The sequence below is a fragment of the Histomonas meleagridis genome (genome assembly GCF_020186115.1).
Source record: "Histomonas meleagridis strain 2922-C6/04-10x chromosome Unknown scaffold_168, whole genome shotgun sequence".
Classification (NCBI taxonomy): domain Eukaryota; phylum Parabasalia; order Tritrichomonadida; family Dientamoebidae; genus Histomonas; species Histomonas meleagridis.
The window spans coordinates 16,899-36,214 of NW_027150930.1; the positions used below are offsets into that span (position 1 = coordinate 16,899).

Consider the following 19,316-nt stretch of genomic DNA (forward strand, 5'->3'; position numbering starts at 1 on the left):
TGACGATGGTTTTTTCTGTGAAAAACAGTTTCTTGATCAATAAACAGGTGACCGTTTTAATGGACTACCCCAAATTTGTCATATTTGAAGGACGTTTATGTGCATTTGTTTCTTGTTAGGTTCAAAGTGATGTCATTGACTGGAATTCTTTAATCCTATGTGATTACATCTCACAAAAGCGACCAAAAATACTGCTTATAGAGTATTATGATGTTGTTGTTAGTGAACATATTAAAAATCAAAAAATTATTTAATTCAAACAAGAACATTTATTACTAAACTTATGGAACTTTGAGGTTTTCTACAAGGTCGTTTTGAAGAAGAGGATCTTCTATTCCTTGCGTATAAAAGATTGGTGGGATTATTTTCTGGTATGAATCTTGTTTTGATTTTCTGTTGTCTGACATGAAACAAAATATGAAAATAAATGATATAATTAGGATCACAAGTCCGATTCCTAACCCTATAAGAAGAAAATTGAAATTTGTTGAACTCATTTTGGAACGGGTAGAATTTTGAGATGTTTATTTTGTTTTCTGTTAAATTCATTCAAAAGTAAAAACCGTTAACAGAAGCACGTTTATGATTATTTATCAGAACATTTTATAAGATTTCGTAGGATTTCATTAATTGAGTGATAAAATTGAATACCTTTATTCACTTAAGTGTTTCAACGAGTTTTGTTAATTCTTTTGTTTGTAATATATTGATTTATTTCTAAACGAATAGCTATATATAATTTGAAAAAATATGGTGAAAAGAAAATTAATTTTATTTATATGAACTTTTGATCATTAAGATATTTTCATATTGCTCACTGTATTAATTGATTGACCCGAATTTTTATTTTCTTTTTTTCCAAATGATTTTATGATATGAACAAGTAAAATTATGCACATAATAATTGGAACAAAGATAAACGATGGCGACAAACACCCAAGTTTAATAGTCACAGAGTTACACAATAGTTTCAAAACATTAAATAACATTCCTAAACATATCAAATAAATTATTAAATCTATTAAAACTATTAAAGATTTTAACCTTGTGAATGAAATAGAAGAAACGACAAGAATAAATGGAATTATTACTTCGTACAAATAATAAAGAGCATATCTACCGCCATAAAAATTAAATGTATAAATTCCATTAGATACAATTCCCCAACTCATTAACGCTGAAGTTGTTTCTTCGATTTTGAAGAAAGAAATTGGAAAGATAAATATTAAAAGAACAAAGAAAAACAAAGAAAATCGAATATATTTCGGTAAGCTAGAAATCCGATTTTGTATTATACAAAAACATCCCAAAATCAATGGACGCCAATGTGATTTTTCTTCAAATGAATTGTGAATCCATCCATCAATTTGATCAGTAAATTTGAAAATTTTGATTGGAAAAGTGACAAACAAAATAATGATAACAGAAATAATAAATCCTGTAAGATATGATATCGAAGGTTCATCAATATAAGGTTCTTCTTTAAAGCTTTCGATCGAGTCGCCAACCGTAAAAGTGAATCTATCGTTCCAATCGCCAATCAATTTCATATCATATGTCCCTTTTGATAGGTTTACAGTATCGGTGCAAAGGAAAACGCCATCTTCAAGCTTCTTGTTGCATTTAAGTGTTTTCTCTTCACCATCTTGAATTTGATATTTTAAGTTTTGTGGTTGTTGACAAAATGATATGGCTCTTATTTCTTTTATGTCCTTGAAATAATTATAACTATTTGCTTGATAATCAGGAATTGGATTTGTCATTACAGAATAACATGTTTTATCCAAAGTCAACTGGTGATACGAAATCGCATTATTATCAACTGTTATCAAACCTATTTGATTATCCCTAAACAAAGGAGTTCCAATGATTTCAAGTGCATTTCCGTGATGTCTAAATTTTGGCGTTTTTGGATGTAAATGACCGGCTAAATAAAGTCGTACATTATTTGAATTTTTAAGAATCGTTGAAAATGATGGATACCACATCAGTGCTGGAAAATGACAAATAACAATCTTCAAAGAATCATCGGAAAGTTCTTTTTTGATTATATCCAAAGTATTAGATCTTGGATAAACCCACCAAGTAAAACGGATTTCAGGAGCTGGAAATGTATGTGGATTAAGTTCTACAAATGTAATATTGTAACCCTCGTTATTATATGGAATTTTGTGAACTGGAACTGTTGATTTATTGTAAAGAATTCCATTTGCATAATGTTTTTTAGAATCAAATGAAATGATTTCAAAGACATCATGATTACCGCCAACGTGTATTGGATCTGTTATATTTAAATCAGATAATAATTTGAGATAACAATTCCAGTCAGAAATATTTTGAGCTATGTATGGTCGAAATTCATCATTTACATAATTGTCTGCAATGTCTCCGGAGTTAATAATTTTTTTAGGCTTAAAAGTATGAATTGATTTATTCACAGAGTCAAATACAAAATTATAAAGCGTTGGTTTGAGCTCTGCGAGATGAATGTCCGTTATATGAAGAAACCAAATAGGTGGTTTTGATGAATTAAATCCGTTTGAATTTGAATGAAAGATTATTGTTGATGTAGCCTTAGCCTTAACAATAATTGGTATAAGTGGTATCAATGTGATAATTACCCATAAATATTGGGAAATTAAATAAGGAAGAATCCTAAATTGCAGCTTAATTTGAAGAAAATAATATAAAAAGCAAAAATTGAAAACTTTTTTGAAATTTCAAACTCTTTTGTCTCACCCTGAAAATAAAATTTATGTCTATTTTCATAAAAATATTTATCTTCGTTTTGCTTTATTAAACACTTTTTTATACTTGAATATCATGTGTTATAAGTATCACCTTTCCATGTTTCGTCAAAACAGTGAACAATGATTTTTTAGGATCGAACACAACCAATGACACATGTTCTTCAGGGTCCAAAAGCCTCCAAATTTTCTCAGGATTAGCAGCCTCAAAGAATTTTATTACGTGCGATTCACTTTCGAACGCCACGAAATCGAACGCTTCTTTGGAGTAAAACGGGAAACAATTTTTAATTTTTTCTTTCATTTGAACCTTTTTTATTAAGTTTCCATTAACGTTTAATACGAATGCGTCATTACTCATTGTGAAAGCCACAATTAAACCCCATTTTAATGTGATTAAAATTTTTCTAACTTCATAACCTAAATTAATTTCCTTAATCAAATCGCCATTTAAAACGTTATGGATATATAAATACCCATCAATTGTTGCGAACACAAATATTTTGAAAATAGAACTTGCTTCAATAGCTATAATTCTACTATTCGAATTACATAAAACTTTTAATGGCTCATTCTCATTAACTATAGCTATAGTCGAAGCGTCAGGACAAAACAAAATTTTATCATCACATAAAGCAATTAACTCAAGCTCAGAAAACATAGTAATATTCGAAATGATTGAAGTGTTTTCAAATATTAATGACTTATGTTGATCCTTCGAAAACAAAGCAATTTTCTTATTCTCATTATAAAATATACTTTGAGGAATATCAACATCTTTAAAATGACCAACTTTTGTTGATTTTACTCCTTCATTAATATCATATTGTATACGTAATATTGATCCATCATTAATAATTGTTTGTAAATTGTTTTCATTAATTCTTGAAGATGTTACTATAACTTTTCCGTCAAGTTTTAATTCATATTTTTTGAGATATTTCTCGAAATTTGTTCTATAAAACTTTTGTTGAATTGGTTTATCAAATATTGGAATATGATTCATTAATGAACCATGTGAAAATATTAATTGTAACCATAAATGAAGATTCTCAGTAATATATTTCGACTCCAAATTTTTACGTAATTTATATATAAAATCAAATGAATTCGTTGCCCATTCTGGTACTTCATTAATAAGTTCAGGAGTAGTATAAAAGTCAACAGGTAAAATTGAATGATTATTAATTGCATCTTTAACATCGATTTCAGGTAATATGTTTAATTCGGGTTTTTCCATAATTCCAATATTATTACGTAATGAATTAATATCATCGAAATTTGTTAATATGTTTGGAAATATTGGATACATTGTTGAGTCATGATAACTTCGTCCTGATAATAAATTTAAAAACATTATAGTTTCGAAATTAGAGAATTGATTACTTAACCAATTCTGTATTATAAATTGCCTCATTTCATTTATTGGTTTCGGATGTAATATTAATCGATTAATTGGTTCTGTAGATTCAAAATCAATTAAATATGATTTCCCTGTGTTTAATAATATTTCTATTGCAGTCATTTTCCTTTTATAAAATAAGTTTTGTATTTGCGTAAATTTGATTACTTTAGTATGATTATATATTAATAAATATCGATCAGATGTTACTTGGAATTTAATTTCAATTATTTTTGAATATTTTATAAGTTTAGCATTTGCTTTATATGTTATATTAATTTTTCCTAAATTTAATTCGGAATTATTTTCATTTTTATAATATTTCTTTATTTTGAATTTAGGTGAACAATAACAATTACCACATGATAAGAAATCACGTTTTAATATTATTTCATGATTTATATTTTTAGGGATTTTATTTATACAATTTTCATATTCATTTGTTAAGTTTTCTGTTGCTTTTGTATCAAAATTAGTTGATTTTTCATGAATGATTTTATATATTTGTTCATATTCAGTTTTAATATTAGAAAATATTTTATTTAACATGTTTTTCATTAAGTTTTCACTTTCGTTTTTATTAAATTCAAAGAATTGCTCAGAATTTTGGAATAATTTATTACGTATATCACTTTGAACTTGTTCTTTATCAATATAATTCATGAAAATATTATAATAATTTGAAAATTCATTTGTTTTATTAGTTGCCATCATTAAAGAAACAGTAATTTTTGCTACATCCAAATTTTTCCAATTATTATTTTCATCTAAATCTAAAGAAAACATTTGATGTAATGAATTAACTTTAATTTTTTCGGGTAAATTTATTATAAAATTATCATCTTCAATATTTAAGTCAAGTTGTTGTTGTTGATCAATTTTAGGTTCAAATTCAACAAAATCATTATCATAAAATATTGACTCATTATATAATTTAATTAAATCATTATGATGAATTTTATTAATAAAGAATGAATAAAAAGTAAAATGAAATGCATTTTCTATAATTGCTTTAAATGTTTTAATAGAATCACTTCGAATTACATAAGGTTGAATTTCTTCTAAAAATAAGAAATAATGATTAATTTCAAAGTTATAATAATTTCGTATCAAGAAAATAAATGAACAAATTTGATTAATTTCATTAATTATTTTATCTTCATCATTTTCTAAGAATAAAATATAGGAAATAAATTTATAAATATCTTGTGTATATTCTAAATTAGTTTTAAATGATAATAAAACTGGATATATAAACCATAATGAATTAGTTTTAACATTTAATTCTTTTTCTTGTATTTCTTTAAATGTATTACAAATTATTTCATGTGTTTTATCACCTAAATGTAATGATAAAATACATAATAAAGGAAATATTTCTGGCTTTTCAATATGTTCTTTCATTCTATTTAAAATCGAAAATTGATTCGAATAATTATTAAATTGAAATCCAGCACTAACTAAATGTGGTATACATGAATTCCCTGTTAATTCTATGATTGATAATAAACAACCTTCAATAATATCAATATCTTCATTACCTAATAAACTATGAAGATTTAATAAATATTTATCTAATGTCTTAATTTCATTTATTATTGGTTTAGATATATTACAAAGTAATTTTAATAGTCGTACTAAGTTTTCTTTATTTTTCCAATTATTAATTTGTAAAAATAGATTTTCAATATCATTTTTAGTTAATCGAATAAATGCAACTCTTGAAAGTAACATAATAAATAAATCATCACATTTAATAATCATTTCATTTGTATAAGTTTCATTTAATAATTTTTGATTATTATCATTAAAATCAAATTCAGATGAATTATCTTCTTTCAAACAAAACAATATCATATATTGATGTAACAAATTTGAAAAATATGATTCATTAGTTGAAGAAAATTCGATGAAAATATCTTTATAAGTTTCAATTAAATTTGAATTCCAATGTTTTAATATAATATAAAAATTATTTGAAGAACATTTCGACCATAATAAAGGATTTAAGATAAATGTTTCAAACCATTGTTTCTTTAAGTCTATAAAAGTAATATTATCAAATACATTAATAAAAGATAAATATAAATCTGATGAAAGCATTTTAGAATGATTATTTAAGTTATAAATAATTATATCAATTGAATGAAACATTTTTTGCGTTGTTAAACTTCTCTTAAATAATTGTCCAATCATTCCTAATATCATTGAAGTATAACCAAATGTCGAATTTTCAAAATGATTAAAGAATTTTGCTAAGAAATTACATTCATTACAATTTACCATTACATCTAAAATAGATAAAGGTGAAGGATAAGTATCATAAACATTAACTTTTAATTTCGTATTAGCAGAAGTAAATATATTTTTTTGAATTGCTTTATTTCGATTAATAATATATGTACCATTATGTGAAGGATTAACTATTACATTTGAAGGGAATAAACATTTGTCCATAATTTTCCATGGAGATTTAATTAATTTTTTGACTTCTTTATGATTTAAACCAAATGGAAATATTTGAAAATCACCAATTCGACCAAACTGATGATCTTGCCATTCAGGACTAATTGGATTTTGATAATCAATTCCTCCAAATATAACTTGGACAGGACCTTCATTAAACTTAAAATTACATAATTCACTATCATTTAATTTTGTTAAATTTCGATAATTATGTAATAAGATACTTTTTTCTTGGAAATAAAATACGATTGTTATATGTGTCCAAACATTTGAATCTTGAATTTTTACTAATACAACAGTTGTTCTAGTTGTATTAGATTCATATTTCGCATATAATGTCATTTGATTAATAAAAAGAATTAATTCATTATCATGTGTATCAATTAAAGTTAAAACTTTTATATGAACATTACTTTCCATTAATAAACGAATATCTAAATTTATCATAAAATGAATTGTAAAATTATTATTTAAATCAGTTGAATCAACTCCATTAACATCAAATAATGAATCAGAATAACATAATGAAAATACTGGTGATGGAATATTTTGACATTTCGATATAACTTTACCTAATAAATCACAAATTTGATAATTTTGTTCATTAACAATACGTTCAACTAAATAATGTGAATTAATATTACTAGATTTAGAGATAATTATAGATGACATTAAAGGTATTACAATATTTTTAATAGTTTCTTTATCAAATTGTAATTCAAATTTACAACCACGATAATTTATGATTTTTTCATTTGGTTTCATACATATAAATTTAGATAATATTAAATCTAAATCTCCATCATGACATAAACGTCGATTATAATCAGAATAATCACAAAGACTTTGAATATATTTAATTATCGAGACAATACGTTTCGATTTACCAAATGATGCTATAATTAATGGTAAAGCAGAAGGTAATGAAATCAAAAACATTGAATTCGATGGTGATGAAATAGTTCTCCGTAATAAACCAAATAATTTTGATTCAATTAAAGTTGTTGGTTCATCATTATATACAGATTTAATACAATTAAATAATGCATTTAATAAACTTTCATTTATTTCAAAATTCTTTTTTAATGAAGATATAAAAGAATAAAATGTTAATATATCTAAAAGCATTTTTTCATTTGGTTGTTTTAATATATAATTAGAAAATGGTTCAATTAATGGCTCAAATATTAATGAAATTTTTGGATTTTGTTTAAATGAATATAATAAATTATTTAATATATTTGAACATAAACTTTCATACATATTATCATCAAAGTTTACTACACATGATATAATCGAATTTTTAAGATTTAATAATAATGTTTTTAATTCAATTTTTCCTGATTCATAATGTATTTGTGATAATGCATTACGTACAGTAATTAATACAGATAATGATAATGGTTGTTCAAATATGTAACGAATATAACCATATCCAAATTTACTATTAGAAATTGCGGAATATGAAGTTAATGGATTTAATGCTAATTCAGACATAAATATGAAAATTGAATTTCGAGTTTTTTGTACTAATTCGGATTTGTCTTCTATATTTAAATGTTGTAATTTTAATGCATTTATAGAAATAGCATTAAAAAATTGTTTAGTATTTAATATAGTTAAATTAATTTTTTTCGATTTCATCAATATTCTAATTAATAATTCAGTAAAAATAAAAGCGTTTTCTTCTAATGATAAAATTAATTCATGTATTAATTCTGGATAAACATCAATTAAAATCTCAATAAAAACATCTCTAATCGTATTTATACATATATTAAATTCACCATCTTGAAATACATTCATTGTATTATATGTAAAAATTATTTTTTGTAAATCAATTAAATTCTTTTCAAAGAATTTCTTATTTTTATAATTTTGTAATATATATAAAAAACATGAACATGATTGTAAATAATATTCAGTTGAAGAAGCTCTAACATTTACCAACAAAGTTTCAAAAAATGAAAGATGTACATTTTTACCTATTTCTTCATCAGCTAAAATAGCAAAAGAAGAAGAAATTTCTTGTATATTCACAAGAATTTGTTCAGACATCATTGCGTCCAAATCAATTTTTTTCTCAAGTATTTCAAATGGTGGCGGATAATTATCTTTTATATTACCATTAAGTTCTGTGATAAATTGATATGTTAAACTCTTTAAAGAACAATCTTTTGGTAATGTCGGATCAGTTAATATATTTTCTGGATATTTATATGGTTGTTTAGATGATTGGATACATTCAATTAATGATGTGGCCATTAATAAAAATAAGTTATTAATTAAATATATTTTGTTTTCTGGACATCTTAAAACAAAACTTTCAAGTACACTCATCCCAATATAATTAAGTCGTTCTATATACGGTGAAATGATTTCAGTAAGTGTTTGGATGTCATCGGTTTGTAATACTGGTGACTTATGATTATCAAGATCATATATGATTTTTATTAACGAATTATTAAGTTCATTGTTGTCACTATTTGAAATGAGCTTAAGAAAGGGTGTAACATTAGGAAAGTCACCGGGTTGGAAATATTGATTTGTAGCAAGAAATCCTAAAAAACTATGAAGAAATGAATCTGAACAAAATTCTGGTGGAAGTGTTGAAATGGTTTGAAGAAAACTATTGGTGATAGTGTTAACAAAGGTTCGAATAGGAGTTTCTTTAATAAGTGAAATACAATCAATTAATATTGATAAATCTTTGGGATTTTTTTCAGATTCATTGTAAACCCATTGAAGTACTTGGAAACAAACAATTATAACATAACCTTCAGATACTTTTGGTTGAGTTGAATAAAATAACAAAAAGATTTTCAAAAAGTCGGCACAAAATTTAAATGTAGGGCAGAACTTATTTAAAGCTTCTGGGATCTTTTCGATTTTACATATATTTTGAGCAGCTTGTTTATCTAAGGAAGTAATATTATATTTAAGAATTTGAATTTCATTTGGATAACTATTTTGTTCATCAATACCTTTTGTGCATACTTCATAATAATAATTTATTAAGACTGCTATTGGTGATTTTATTTGGGATTTTGATCTTCCAAATAATCCCATTTATTTTGTTATTTTGTCGTTTGGCAGGTAAACGTTTAATTTACACGATAACAACACTCTAACGGTCTCAAGAAAATGTCAAATTTGAATGGGTAAAGCATTGAAAAAAGTGATCACTTTTAAAAATGGAGTATTCCCTTTCCTATGATTCCAACACAGTTTTGATCAGTGCAAATGGAAAACCAATCGCTGGTATTGATAGGAAAACATTAAAACAAATACAAAATCCCAAAGCTTTAGAAAATTGTGAACATTTCGATTTTCTATTTCTTCTTGGTGCTTATGAAATTGAAGATAAAACTTTCATTGCTGCAGCAACACAGTTACAATCTGTTTCTGAAGTATGGAACATCAATAAGATAACTCAATTTAAGATTTTACAACTTAATGAAGGAAACACAGATGAAAGACTTAAATCACTTCTTAATGAAGGTCTTTTACTTTGTCCATTATATTATAGTGATACAAATGATTTATCTTTATCTCTTCAATTACAAATAAATGGATCACCATCAAGGAAAAGGTTCACATGGAATCATAAGCCACTTCAAATCCTTCAAAAACTTATCGATAATGTTTATCCTTTCTCAAAACCAATAATTTCTGGTTTTGTATCAACTTTCAAGACAAAGGATTTCACTCTTCTTCTTGTTTCCCGTCGTTCACCCATCCGAGCCGGTACACGTTTCTGGATGCGAGGATGTGACGAAGAAGGAAATACATCAAATTATGTTGAAACCGAACAAGTTATATCTCTTGGTAGCAAACTTTTCAGCTATGTTCAAATCCGTGGATCTATACCTGTTTTATGGTCACAAAATCCAGATCTTAAATCACGTTTACCAAGTATTTATCTTGATACTCCAAACGCATGTGAAATTGCACTCAAGAAACACTTCCAAACTCTCCACGAAGAGTATGGAACAGTTCTTGCAGCTTCACTCACAAATGACAAAGGATATGAGAAACCGTTAACCGACATGTATAATACACTTGGACCGAAATGTACAAATGTCTCATATTATTACTTTGACTTTCATCGTGAGTGTTCCAAGATGCGATTCCATAACATTAATAAGCTTATTGAACAGATGAGCACTGAATTAGATTCATTAGGATTTACATATGTTGAAGAAGGAATTCTAAAACAATCACAAACAGGTATCGTACGTACTAACTGTGTTGATTGTCTTGATCGTACTGGTGTTCTTCAAAATGAAGTTGCGCTTCGATCATTAATTAAGCAACTCGATAGTGTCGGACTTAAGTTTGAATGTGATTTCGAATTTCGTGGTATTTGGGCTGATAATGCTGATGAAATTAGTCTTCAGTACAGTGGTACGAAAGCTCTTAAAACTGATTTCACACGAACAGGTAAAAGAACTATCAAAGGCGCATTAAGTGATGGAGTTAACTCTGTACAACGATTTTACATTAATAATTGTTGTGATGGAACACGACAAGATGAATATGACGTTGTGACACAGGACGTAAAATGTAATAAGTACGTGAAAGGAAATGGCTTCTTAATGATATTGGCTATGTTGTTCTACATGCTGATGATGTACGTGATAACTTGGATAAAAGAGGGCAGGAAACAGGCAAAGGAAAAGACAAGGAGAATTGGAACTGAAGCTGTAAATCACCCAAGCTTCAGAAAGATAAAGGACTATTACGAAGTGAAAAGAGAAGAAGAGAAATAAATAAATAATTTGACACAAATTTTCTGATATGGATTAAATGAAATTAAACATTGTTAGTGCGCGAGTATGGAGTGGATAAGTAAAATAATGTTTTGACTTTTAGAAATTAAATTTTTTTGTTTCATTAACTTCGGTCACACATATGTATTGAACCTAAAAAAAATGAGAGATATTTAAAACAATCAACAAGGCTAAAATATCCCGTTCTGACACAATAAAGTACAAATAATCACCAAATTCTCAGAGAAAAATAAAAACACCAACAAAAATTGCATTACTATTTGAATTTAATTATTTTTATTTATTTGGAGCTCGAATTATTCAGCTCACCTTCCCACAAATTTGTAAAAAGATTACTAAGCCTAATCTCACTGTGTTAATTTATATCAATCTCTTCTTATAAAGTTGTTTACTTCATAAAATTAATGCTAAGTATAAAAGTTTTTTAACTACTAAAATATAATTTAAGATGAGTCAGATCCATCCACTGCAATTTTTGCAACGCATACAGTAAAAATAATTGCTGCGATAATTCCAACAACAAGTGAAACAATATAAACGCCAAGAACAATTGTTCGATAATTCCGACGTACTTCCCAGTCATCAGTAATCCATTGTTCAAAATTATCGTCAAATGTTGAAATGTTCAATCCAGTTAAAGCATAAAATGAATTAAAATTGGCTTCATTTTGTTCGTATTCTTGAAGAAACTTTTGGCTAATGCTAAAAAGCCATTGTTGCTTATGTTCCTCTGATGTTCTGTCATAAGCAAGACATATCATGATGAGAAGGATAAGCCCGCAAATAGGACGGAGATATTTGCTATTTCCCTTTTGGCAACATGCTAAAATTTCAGGAAGAGTGTCTTCGCCCATCCAAATTACCGCAACTGTTGTAAAGTTAAAAATCAAATCGAAAGCATACAATATAAGGCATATAATAGTGAAAGCAAAAGCAACCTGTCCATACTTACGTTCTTCTGACCCAGTGAGATTTATGTATCCGTCATAACTATCTTTCATTATCATTGTGTCTGCCATAATTTCATAAGCGACATAGACAATTGAAAATGTAAGACCTATAAGTATAAGGATTAATAGATCGCATGCAATTTTCTTGGCTGCCCATGATGATAATTTAAAATTAATTGTTTCGACTTTTTCAATTGATGTAAAATCAATTTTTTGGGTGGTAGTGAATAATTGCAACGTTCTTTCAAATATTTGTTTGAACGTTCAAGATTTTTGAATACAAACATTTATGAAAAATTTGATCATAAAAAAAGCCTTTTGAATCGATTCACAGCTGTTGAGAACGATAAAAACCATCGTTGTACAGAATTTTGAGATGAATTTATTGTTTGTTGACACTTTATATCGTTTTACTCTGGCCAAAGAAGGTCGATGTATTTTTTCTGTACGGCCATGCAACCATTCAAACCATTCAAATACAGAGATTTGCTGATCTTTTTTCACAAAGGCATCGACAAAAACAATTAAATTTTTTTGATGATTTCAACTTAATGAATACCTTAAAAATAAGGTTTCTCGTAATTTAAAACATCTTATTGGTTTACCTAAACAGTTTAGAAAGTTTAAAGATCTAATATAAAAATATTTTCATTTCTAATATTACTTAGTATTTAATACGTTTGTGATTATTGATGTTTCTTCCTTTCTTTGGGTTTTTTGTTCGATCTGTAAATTGCATAATCGATTCTTCAAGTGTTTGATGATTATCTGACCAAGGTTGTAATAAATATTGTGGTGTCATTAAAAATTGGTCTATAGTTACATGCGCTTCTTGTTCTGGTTTGCGATCATATTTTACAGAATTAAAAAGATTATTTTCAAAATAAATTTCTAAACAACTCAAACGTGGAGAATTAATCTTTTTGTTTGTAGCTGCACTTTGCGTTGTCAAGTTCTTTTCAAAATCTTTCATTTGATTTTTTGACGATTTTGTTTTTTTTTCATTTGTTTTTAAAACACCCATTGAGCGAGCAATAAGATTATACCACTGACTAACGTTTACCACTTTTGATTCCTCCCATAAGTTAGGAACTGATTTTGCACTCCAAGGTCCGAATGTTTCTTCGCTCATTATTCATATGGAACGAAATTAACCGCTCAATTTCACAGCGTTTGTTTCGAATGCAGCGGTTTCTTCTCCACTTTTTGAATGCAATTCTATTAAGGCCGATCAAAAAAGTGTTATTCCATTTATAATAAAAAACAAATTATTAAATTGATTGTGTTTTAGCAAATGTTTCACTTGCATGTGTAGTTGAAAATGGTGTTGGCTCTGGGATCTTAAGTTTGCCCTTGAACTTCGGGTTCAATCTTAATTCATTTAGAGCGAACAAAAGAGGTCTTTTAGACTCGAAGTCGATTTGTTCATCTGCGTATACATCCACTAACACCTGCATAACCTTTTCGAACTCTTCATCTGTTAATTCAGTTGCTTTTGTTAATATGAATGCTAACTTGTTGACGATCTCTTCTTTTTGTCCACTTAATATATATTTAATTATTTCTTCATTACTTTCATCGTTTTCATTTAATGTTGACATTACTTCTTCAATAGATTCGACGCCTAAGTCTTCGCAAAAACGTTCAATTAATACTTTGAGCATTGAAGCTGGCGCATTTGCATTACCATTACATGTGTCAATGATTTCATCAAGTTCATCAGGTCCAATACAATCAATGTCGAGTTGTTTGAAGTTTTCAATAAGTTCTTCATCAAATTCTTTAGTATCTGATGCTAAAAGAATTAAAAGTTGTTGTGCTGTAGTAGAAACATTTGGTGACATAGAAGTAATTGCATGAAATGCTAATATTGGTGAGAGTAAATATATCTTATTAATGATTAAATCTCGGAATAGTTCAACAGATGACTTAACAAGACGAATCGCTGCTGACAATGATTCATCACCATCACTTGTTAAAATTGAACGAACTATCTCAGGAATCTTTGAAACGGTTTCTGGAGTGACCGTTAAACGATACAGATCAAGAGCCGCTGCGATAACGTTCTCGTTCTCATCTTTGATCATCTCTTCAATAAGTTCCATAACGTTCTCGTTGAACTTAACGTTCGCGTTGTTCTTTTTGACGGTTTGAAGTGCTTTGCAAACTGATTCACGAACTTCAGAATCAACAGACTTAGCATATTTAGCTAAAATTTCAATCAACTCATCAACTCTGTTCTGGATGAGGTCATCAGCTGGGATTGTTCTCCTAGATAAATCTCGAATTGGGAATGATGCATGGAAAATATCCTTAAATGCAGAAAGATAAAGGTCTTCGATGTCAAACTTATTCATTCCTTTGAGCTCAGCTAAGCAGATAACACCTGCATCAATCAATGCGGCAACAGGACTATCAAGTAAATATTGAACACTTGGATGAACATAACGCTCATAAAGAGCCGGATCATGTTTGTACAATAGCTTTACAAGCGTTCTTCCGGCCCATCCGTTTGCGTTTCCTTTTTGAGTGATTGGTGCAGAATCACATGAAATAGGATCTTTCAATAACAAAACAAGTTTCTTGGCAAGCTCTTCTACGTATTCAGCGTCAAGGGGCTTTGTTAGAGATGCAATACAACCGGAAACAGCTGATAAATGACCTTCGACAGATATCCATTTTTGATCAGATTTCGGTAAAAGTGAATCAATAAATTGTTCTCTGTTTTCTTCTATTGAAACAAAGATACTGGAAATAACGTTGGCAGCTGATCTACGGACATTTGAATAATGATGTGAAAGACGTGAAATGGCACATTTCAAAATATCATCTTTGAAGTTGGCAATGATGTATTTATAGGACTCATCAAATTGTTTCTTATATTTGATGCGTACGTAATCAATTTGAGATGTGCAGAACAACAAAAGAGCGCGTGTAGAATACCAATAAACATAACCATTTTCGCTTTGGTTAGTAATAGCATTAAAGTTACTGTCATCAATGATGCTTTGAAGGATTAATTTAAGGGATTCATTTGAAACAAAACGAAAAGCTGTTGCAAGACGACCAAGAGCCATCTGTTGTCCTTCGAGTGGGAATTGGCTAATGCTTGGGTGGAAGATAGCCTTATTTAGCTTGAATTCATCATCAAGAATTGACGGACCAATTTCGATAGCAAGATTACCTATGCACTGAGCTGCCATTTCTCTAACCTCTCTTTTTGGATCACTTAAAAGAACTCCTAAATGTTCTGTGAAATCAGTATGTTTCAAAAGTGCTTGTTTTTTCTCTTCCAAATTTAATGTGGAATTTTCGAAGATGTATTTAGCACATGACAATGTATCTTGTTGAATATGCCATTGAGAAAAATTGATTAATTTTGTGAATAATGAGAATAATTCGTCGATTATTTCAGTCGTTGGATAACCAGCACGAAGAGGGTCTGTTAGTACATCAAGTTCTTCAATAATTACATCTCTATTTGGAGTTTGTTTCTCTAGTTCAGTAAGGATTGGCTTAAAATCCATAATGGTCCTGAAATGTGATGTGAATTGGCACCAAAAATTGTAATTCCAATTTGCAAAAAGTCGACTTTGCTCGAATCACATTGCTTTATGATAGCTAAATAAAAAGCACGGGCTGTTGTAAATATAACTAATATATATCATTAATGAATAAATGTTTTCTTTTATATTAATTAACTCATTCTCAGCATACAATATTCATGAAAAAGTTTTTTTGGAACAAAAGTTACGCAAACAATTTCAGGTATAAATAAGATATAAGTAAATTTGTTTTTGAGCATATTGTGGAATTTCATGTCTAAGAGATCCCTTTGAGAATGAATGATTGAGAACGATTTTTATTTTATCTTTCTTGTATTAGACGTTATAAGAGTTTATTTTTACCAACAGCGCACATATTTCATGGAATCAAAAAAACGCGAAACACAATTATGCTTTCGTTTTTGGCGCTCTCCAATATTGTGAGCATTCAATTTTTTATACAACGCAAAAGTTTGTGTCAAATTTGATTGGGATTTTTTATTAACCGCTTTTTTGTGATGTGCGAGGTCTGGTGGTTTGGTTCGATAATGGTAGTCTACAACCATCAAACAAGAACCTGAATTCAAAAGTAACCCACCAAACCACCATACAAATTTCAGAGCCATTAATGGGTTAGTTCTCAATCTATCGAAAAAGTTGAGCCGTTGGGCTTCATTCATTGAAACTCTTCATTTCATTTTTTAAAACATGGCATCGCTTCTTAAAAGAATATGTTGTTTCGTAATTGGCCTTATGATTATTGGTATTGTTTTATCAATTGTCTATGTCGTATTTGAACTAATGGCAGATGCTCAGATTATGGGAAGTAGTTACGATGGATACATTGAAATCACTGGATCAGAAGAGCGTAAGTTCGGTACTGTTGCATTTGCTTTCGTAATTATTTGCCTTGTCTTATACATTGTTGATTTGATTTATAACTTTTATGGTATTAAAATTTTAATGGATGGAGGAGGTGACCTCCCTGGATGCCTTAAAGCTTTTGCATGCTGTCAAAAAATGAATACAAAGTTCCTTCGTCCAGCTTGTTGTCTTGTTCTTTTGATCATGATTGGTATTACATATGACAGAACATCAGAAAACCACAAGAACCAATGGATAGAGAACACTGCTGCAAAGTGGGCAAATGCCACTGAATCAGATGAGGAAGCTTTCATATCGTTCATTCAATTAACTAATTTGGGTATCGAAGAGTTTGGAAACGGATATGAACAATGGATTACAGATGATTGGGAAACCCGCAGAACTTATAGAACAGCTGTCCTTGGTGTTTATATCGTACAGATTGTTGTTGCAATAGTTGCTACATGTATTTTATCCTGTTGTGCAGTTAAATATGCCCTTGATGCAGCTAAAGCTGATTCATCATCATCATAAAATACTTTATGATTTTAATTTTTTTTTCAATTAAAAATTTTTCTTGTAATTTTTTAATATCAGCAATATTAAAAAAAAAACATTGTTATACGCTAAAGCAGAAAATTTTGTAGATGAACAAAAGAAGGATAATTATTATCCCCAGTAAAAAACTCTATTTTTGGTTTTAACAAAAAATCCTTTGTCTCTTGGAAGTTTATGTCTAGTTTTCAAATTCAAAGTATGGGTTTGTTGAGCGGAATCTGATGATTGAAAATTTATTTGTTTTCTTTCTTCAATTATTGATTCTATTATATGATTATCTTTGACTTTTGATGGTTCTGCACATTTTTGTTGATATGTTTTGGGAACATATCTTTGTGGATGCTCAATTTTTTCTAATTTTTTTGTATATCTACTATATGCATCTGATCTTCTTCTCAGCCCTATTTCTAATGCTCTTTTTGATGTGGTGTATGAATCTCTTTCTTGCATTAACTTACTTTTAGATGAATTCTCATTTGTTGAATTTATTATGTTTGCAATGTCACTATACCTACCAGGGGTTTTAAGAAAAGAAGATACGTTTGGGCTCCAACCTCTTTGAACGGATAGATTTCTCCGTGAATTGAGTGATTTGGACATTTGAAACCTTAATTTTAAAAAGTGACAACAGAATAGAAATAAACGGTCGCAATGACAAGCCTCAATTAGAAACACTTCTTTGTTTCTAATAAAAAAAATCGATTATACGGGTTTTCTATACTGCACACGTAGTTGTTTATTAAAAGCCAAATTTCAAAATTAGTAAAAATGAACATGTAAATTTTGCATTAGTGTAAATTAAATATCGTTTTCAGACTATTACAAAGTTGACATGAGTAAACACCTGTACTTTTTCTAATTTAATATTATCATAGATTTAAAGAAAATAAAATCTGAATTTCAGGGTGAAACCTCTTTTATATATACGTTTAAAATTTCACCAATCACAAATGACGAAAAGAATTGCTAAAGAAATAAGCGAAATCAAAATTTTATTGAAGCAGTTCAAAGATCTCATTAATTCATCTGCAATTGAACTACCACAATCGCAATATCAAAAGAAAATTATGGATTTTCAACCAACCAAAATATGCAAACAAATTCACACTAAATTGCATAGCGGTTCTCCTTTGTTTTTTTCCAAAAAGCCATGTTTCAAATTGAATAAAAATTGTCACAAACCAAAACATAAGAACATTTTACGTCAAAAAGAACAACAAAAATTCAAGCCATATGTTTTCCTTCCAACATTTGACTCTTTTTCGCCAACCTTAAATCAGTGCTATAATAAGCATTATGAATCTACATCGTCTGATTCCGAACTATATTATAACAAACATTATATCTCTTCCAGTGACACTAATTCCAGTGATTCCGTTGATGCATATATTCATAAAATCCAACATAAAGCAAAACAACGAAATTTAATTTCCACTTCATCAGTTTCAAGTGACAATTCTGATTTTAATTCTGAACCGCATACAATTACTATCAATCTCAAAGAAGATTCACCACGTTATACATCATCTTCATCTTCATCATTTGATGAACTTATAACTAATTTTGTTCCACCAATTGCAGACAATATTTCAGAAAATGAATTCTTTGTTTCTGAAAACGATGTTCAAACGAATGAATTAGACAACACAGAAGTTCATATTATTTCACCTGTTTCGTTCCAACGCAAAAATCAAGAGCTCTTTTCTCAAATGGAAGAAGAAGAAAGTAATGTAAGTGATTTAAGTGACAAAGAAGATACCGAAAATGCTGAAGAAATCGTCGTTGAGTATGATTCTTCATATGACGAAGAAGAGGAAAAAATGTTTGAGTTTCATTATTCGAATAATGATGCTGATCTGAAAAAGAATGTTATTGACTTTACAAGTTTAATAATGGACGACAATGAGCCGAATTTGGACAATGAGGAAAGTGGTTCGTCCGATTCAATTAGTTTTTTTTAAGAGAATGATAAAGAAATTATAGAAAAATGT

General features: G+C 28.4%; 5 protein-coding genes across 5 annotated transcripts; 3 read left to right on the plus strand and 2 right to left on the minus strand.

Moving 5' to 3' along the window:
- Positions 1-9,809: 9,809 nt before the first annotated feature.
- Positions 9,810-11,387, plus strand: GO595_010016 (Phosphatidylinositide phosphatase SAC1; the record flags this gene model as incomplete). The annotated part of the gene is made up of 1 exon (XM_067912649.1): positions 9,810-11,387. The coding sequence occupies one exon, from the start codon at positions 9,810-9,812 to the stop codon at positions 11,385-11,387; it is 1,578 nt and encodes a 525-aa protein (XP_067769789.1).
- Positions 11,388-11,851: 464 nt separating this feature from the next.
- Positions 11,852-12,427, minus strand: GO595_010017 (uncharacterized protein; the record flags this gene model as incomplete). Its single annotated transcript, XM_067912650.1, has 1 exon — positions 11,852-12,427. One exon carries the CDS (start codon positions 12,425-12,427, stop codon positions 11,852-11,854), a length of 576 nt encoding a protein of 191 aa, XP_067769790.1.
- A 1,202-nt stretch (positions 12,428-13,629) lies between these two features.
- On the minus strand, positions 13,630-15,885 carry GO595_010018 (uncharacterized protein; the record flags this gene model as incomplete). The annotated part of the gene is made up of 1 exon (XM_067912651.1): positions 13,630-15,885. One exon carries the CDS (start codon positions 15,883-15,885, stop codon positions 13,630-13,632), a length of 2,256 nt encoding a protein of 751 aa, XP_067769791.1.
- Positions 15,886-16,611: 726 nt separating this feature from the next.
- GO595_010019 (uncharacterized protein) lies at positions 16,612-17,301 on the plus strand (the record flags this gene model as incomplete). The annotated part of the gene is made up of 1 exon (XM_067912652.1): positions 16,612-17,301. The coding sequence occupies one exon, from the start codon at positions 16,612-16,614 to the stop codon at positions 17,299-17,301; it is 690 nt and encodes a 229-aa protein (XP_067769792.1).
- A 974-nt stretch (positions 17,302-18,275) lies between these two features.
- GO595_010020 (uncharacterized protein) lies at positions 18,276-19,286 on the plus strand (the record flags this gene model as incomplete). The annotated part of the gene is made up of 1 exon (XM_067912653.1): positions 18,276-19,286. One exon carries the CDS (start codon positions 18,276-18,278, stop codon positions 19,284-19,286), a length of 1,011 nt encoding a protein of 336 aa, XP_067769793.1.
- Between the last annotated feature and the right edge of the window lie 30 nt (positions 19,287-19,316).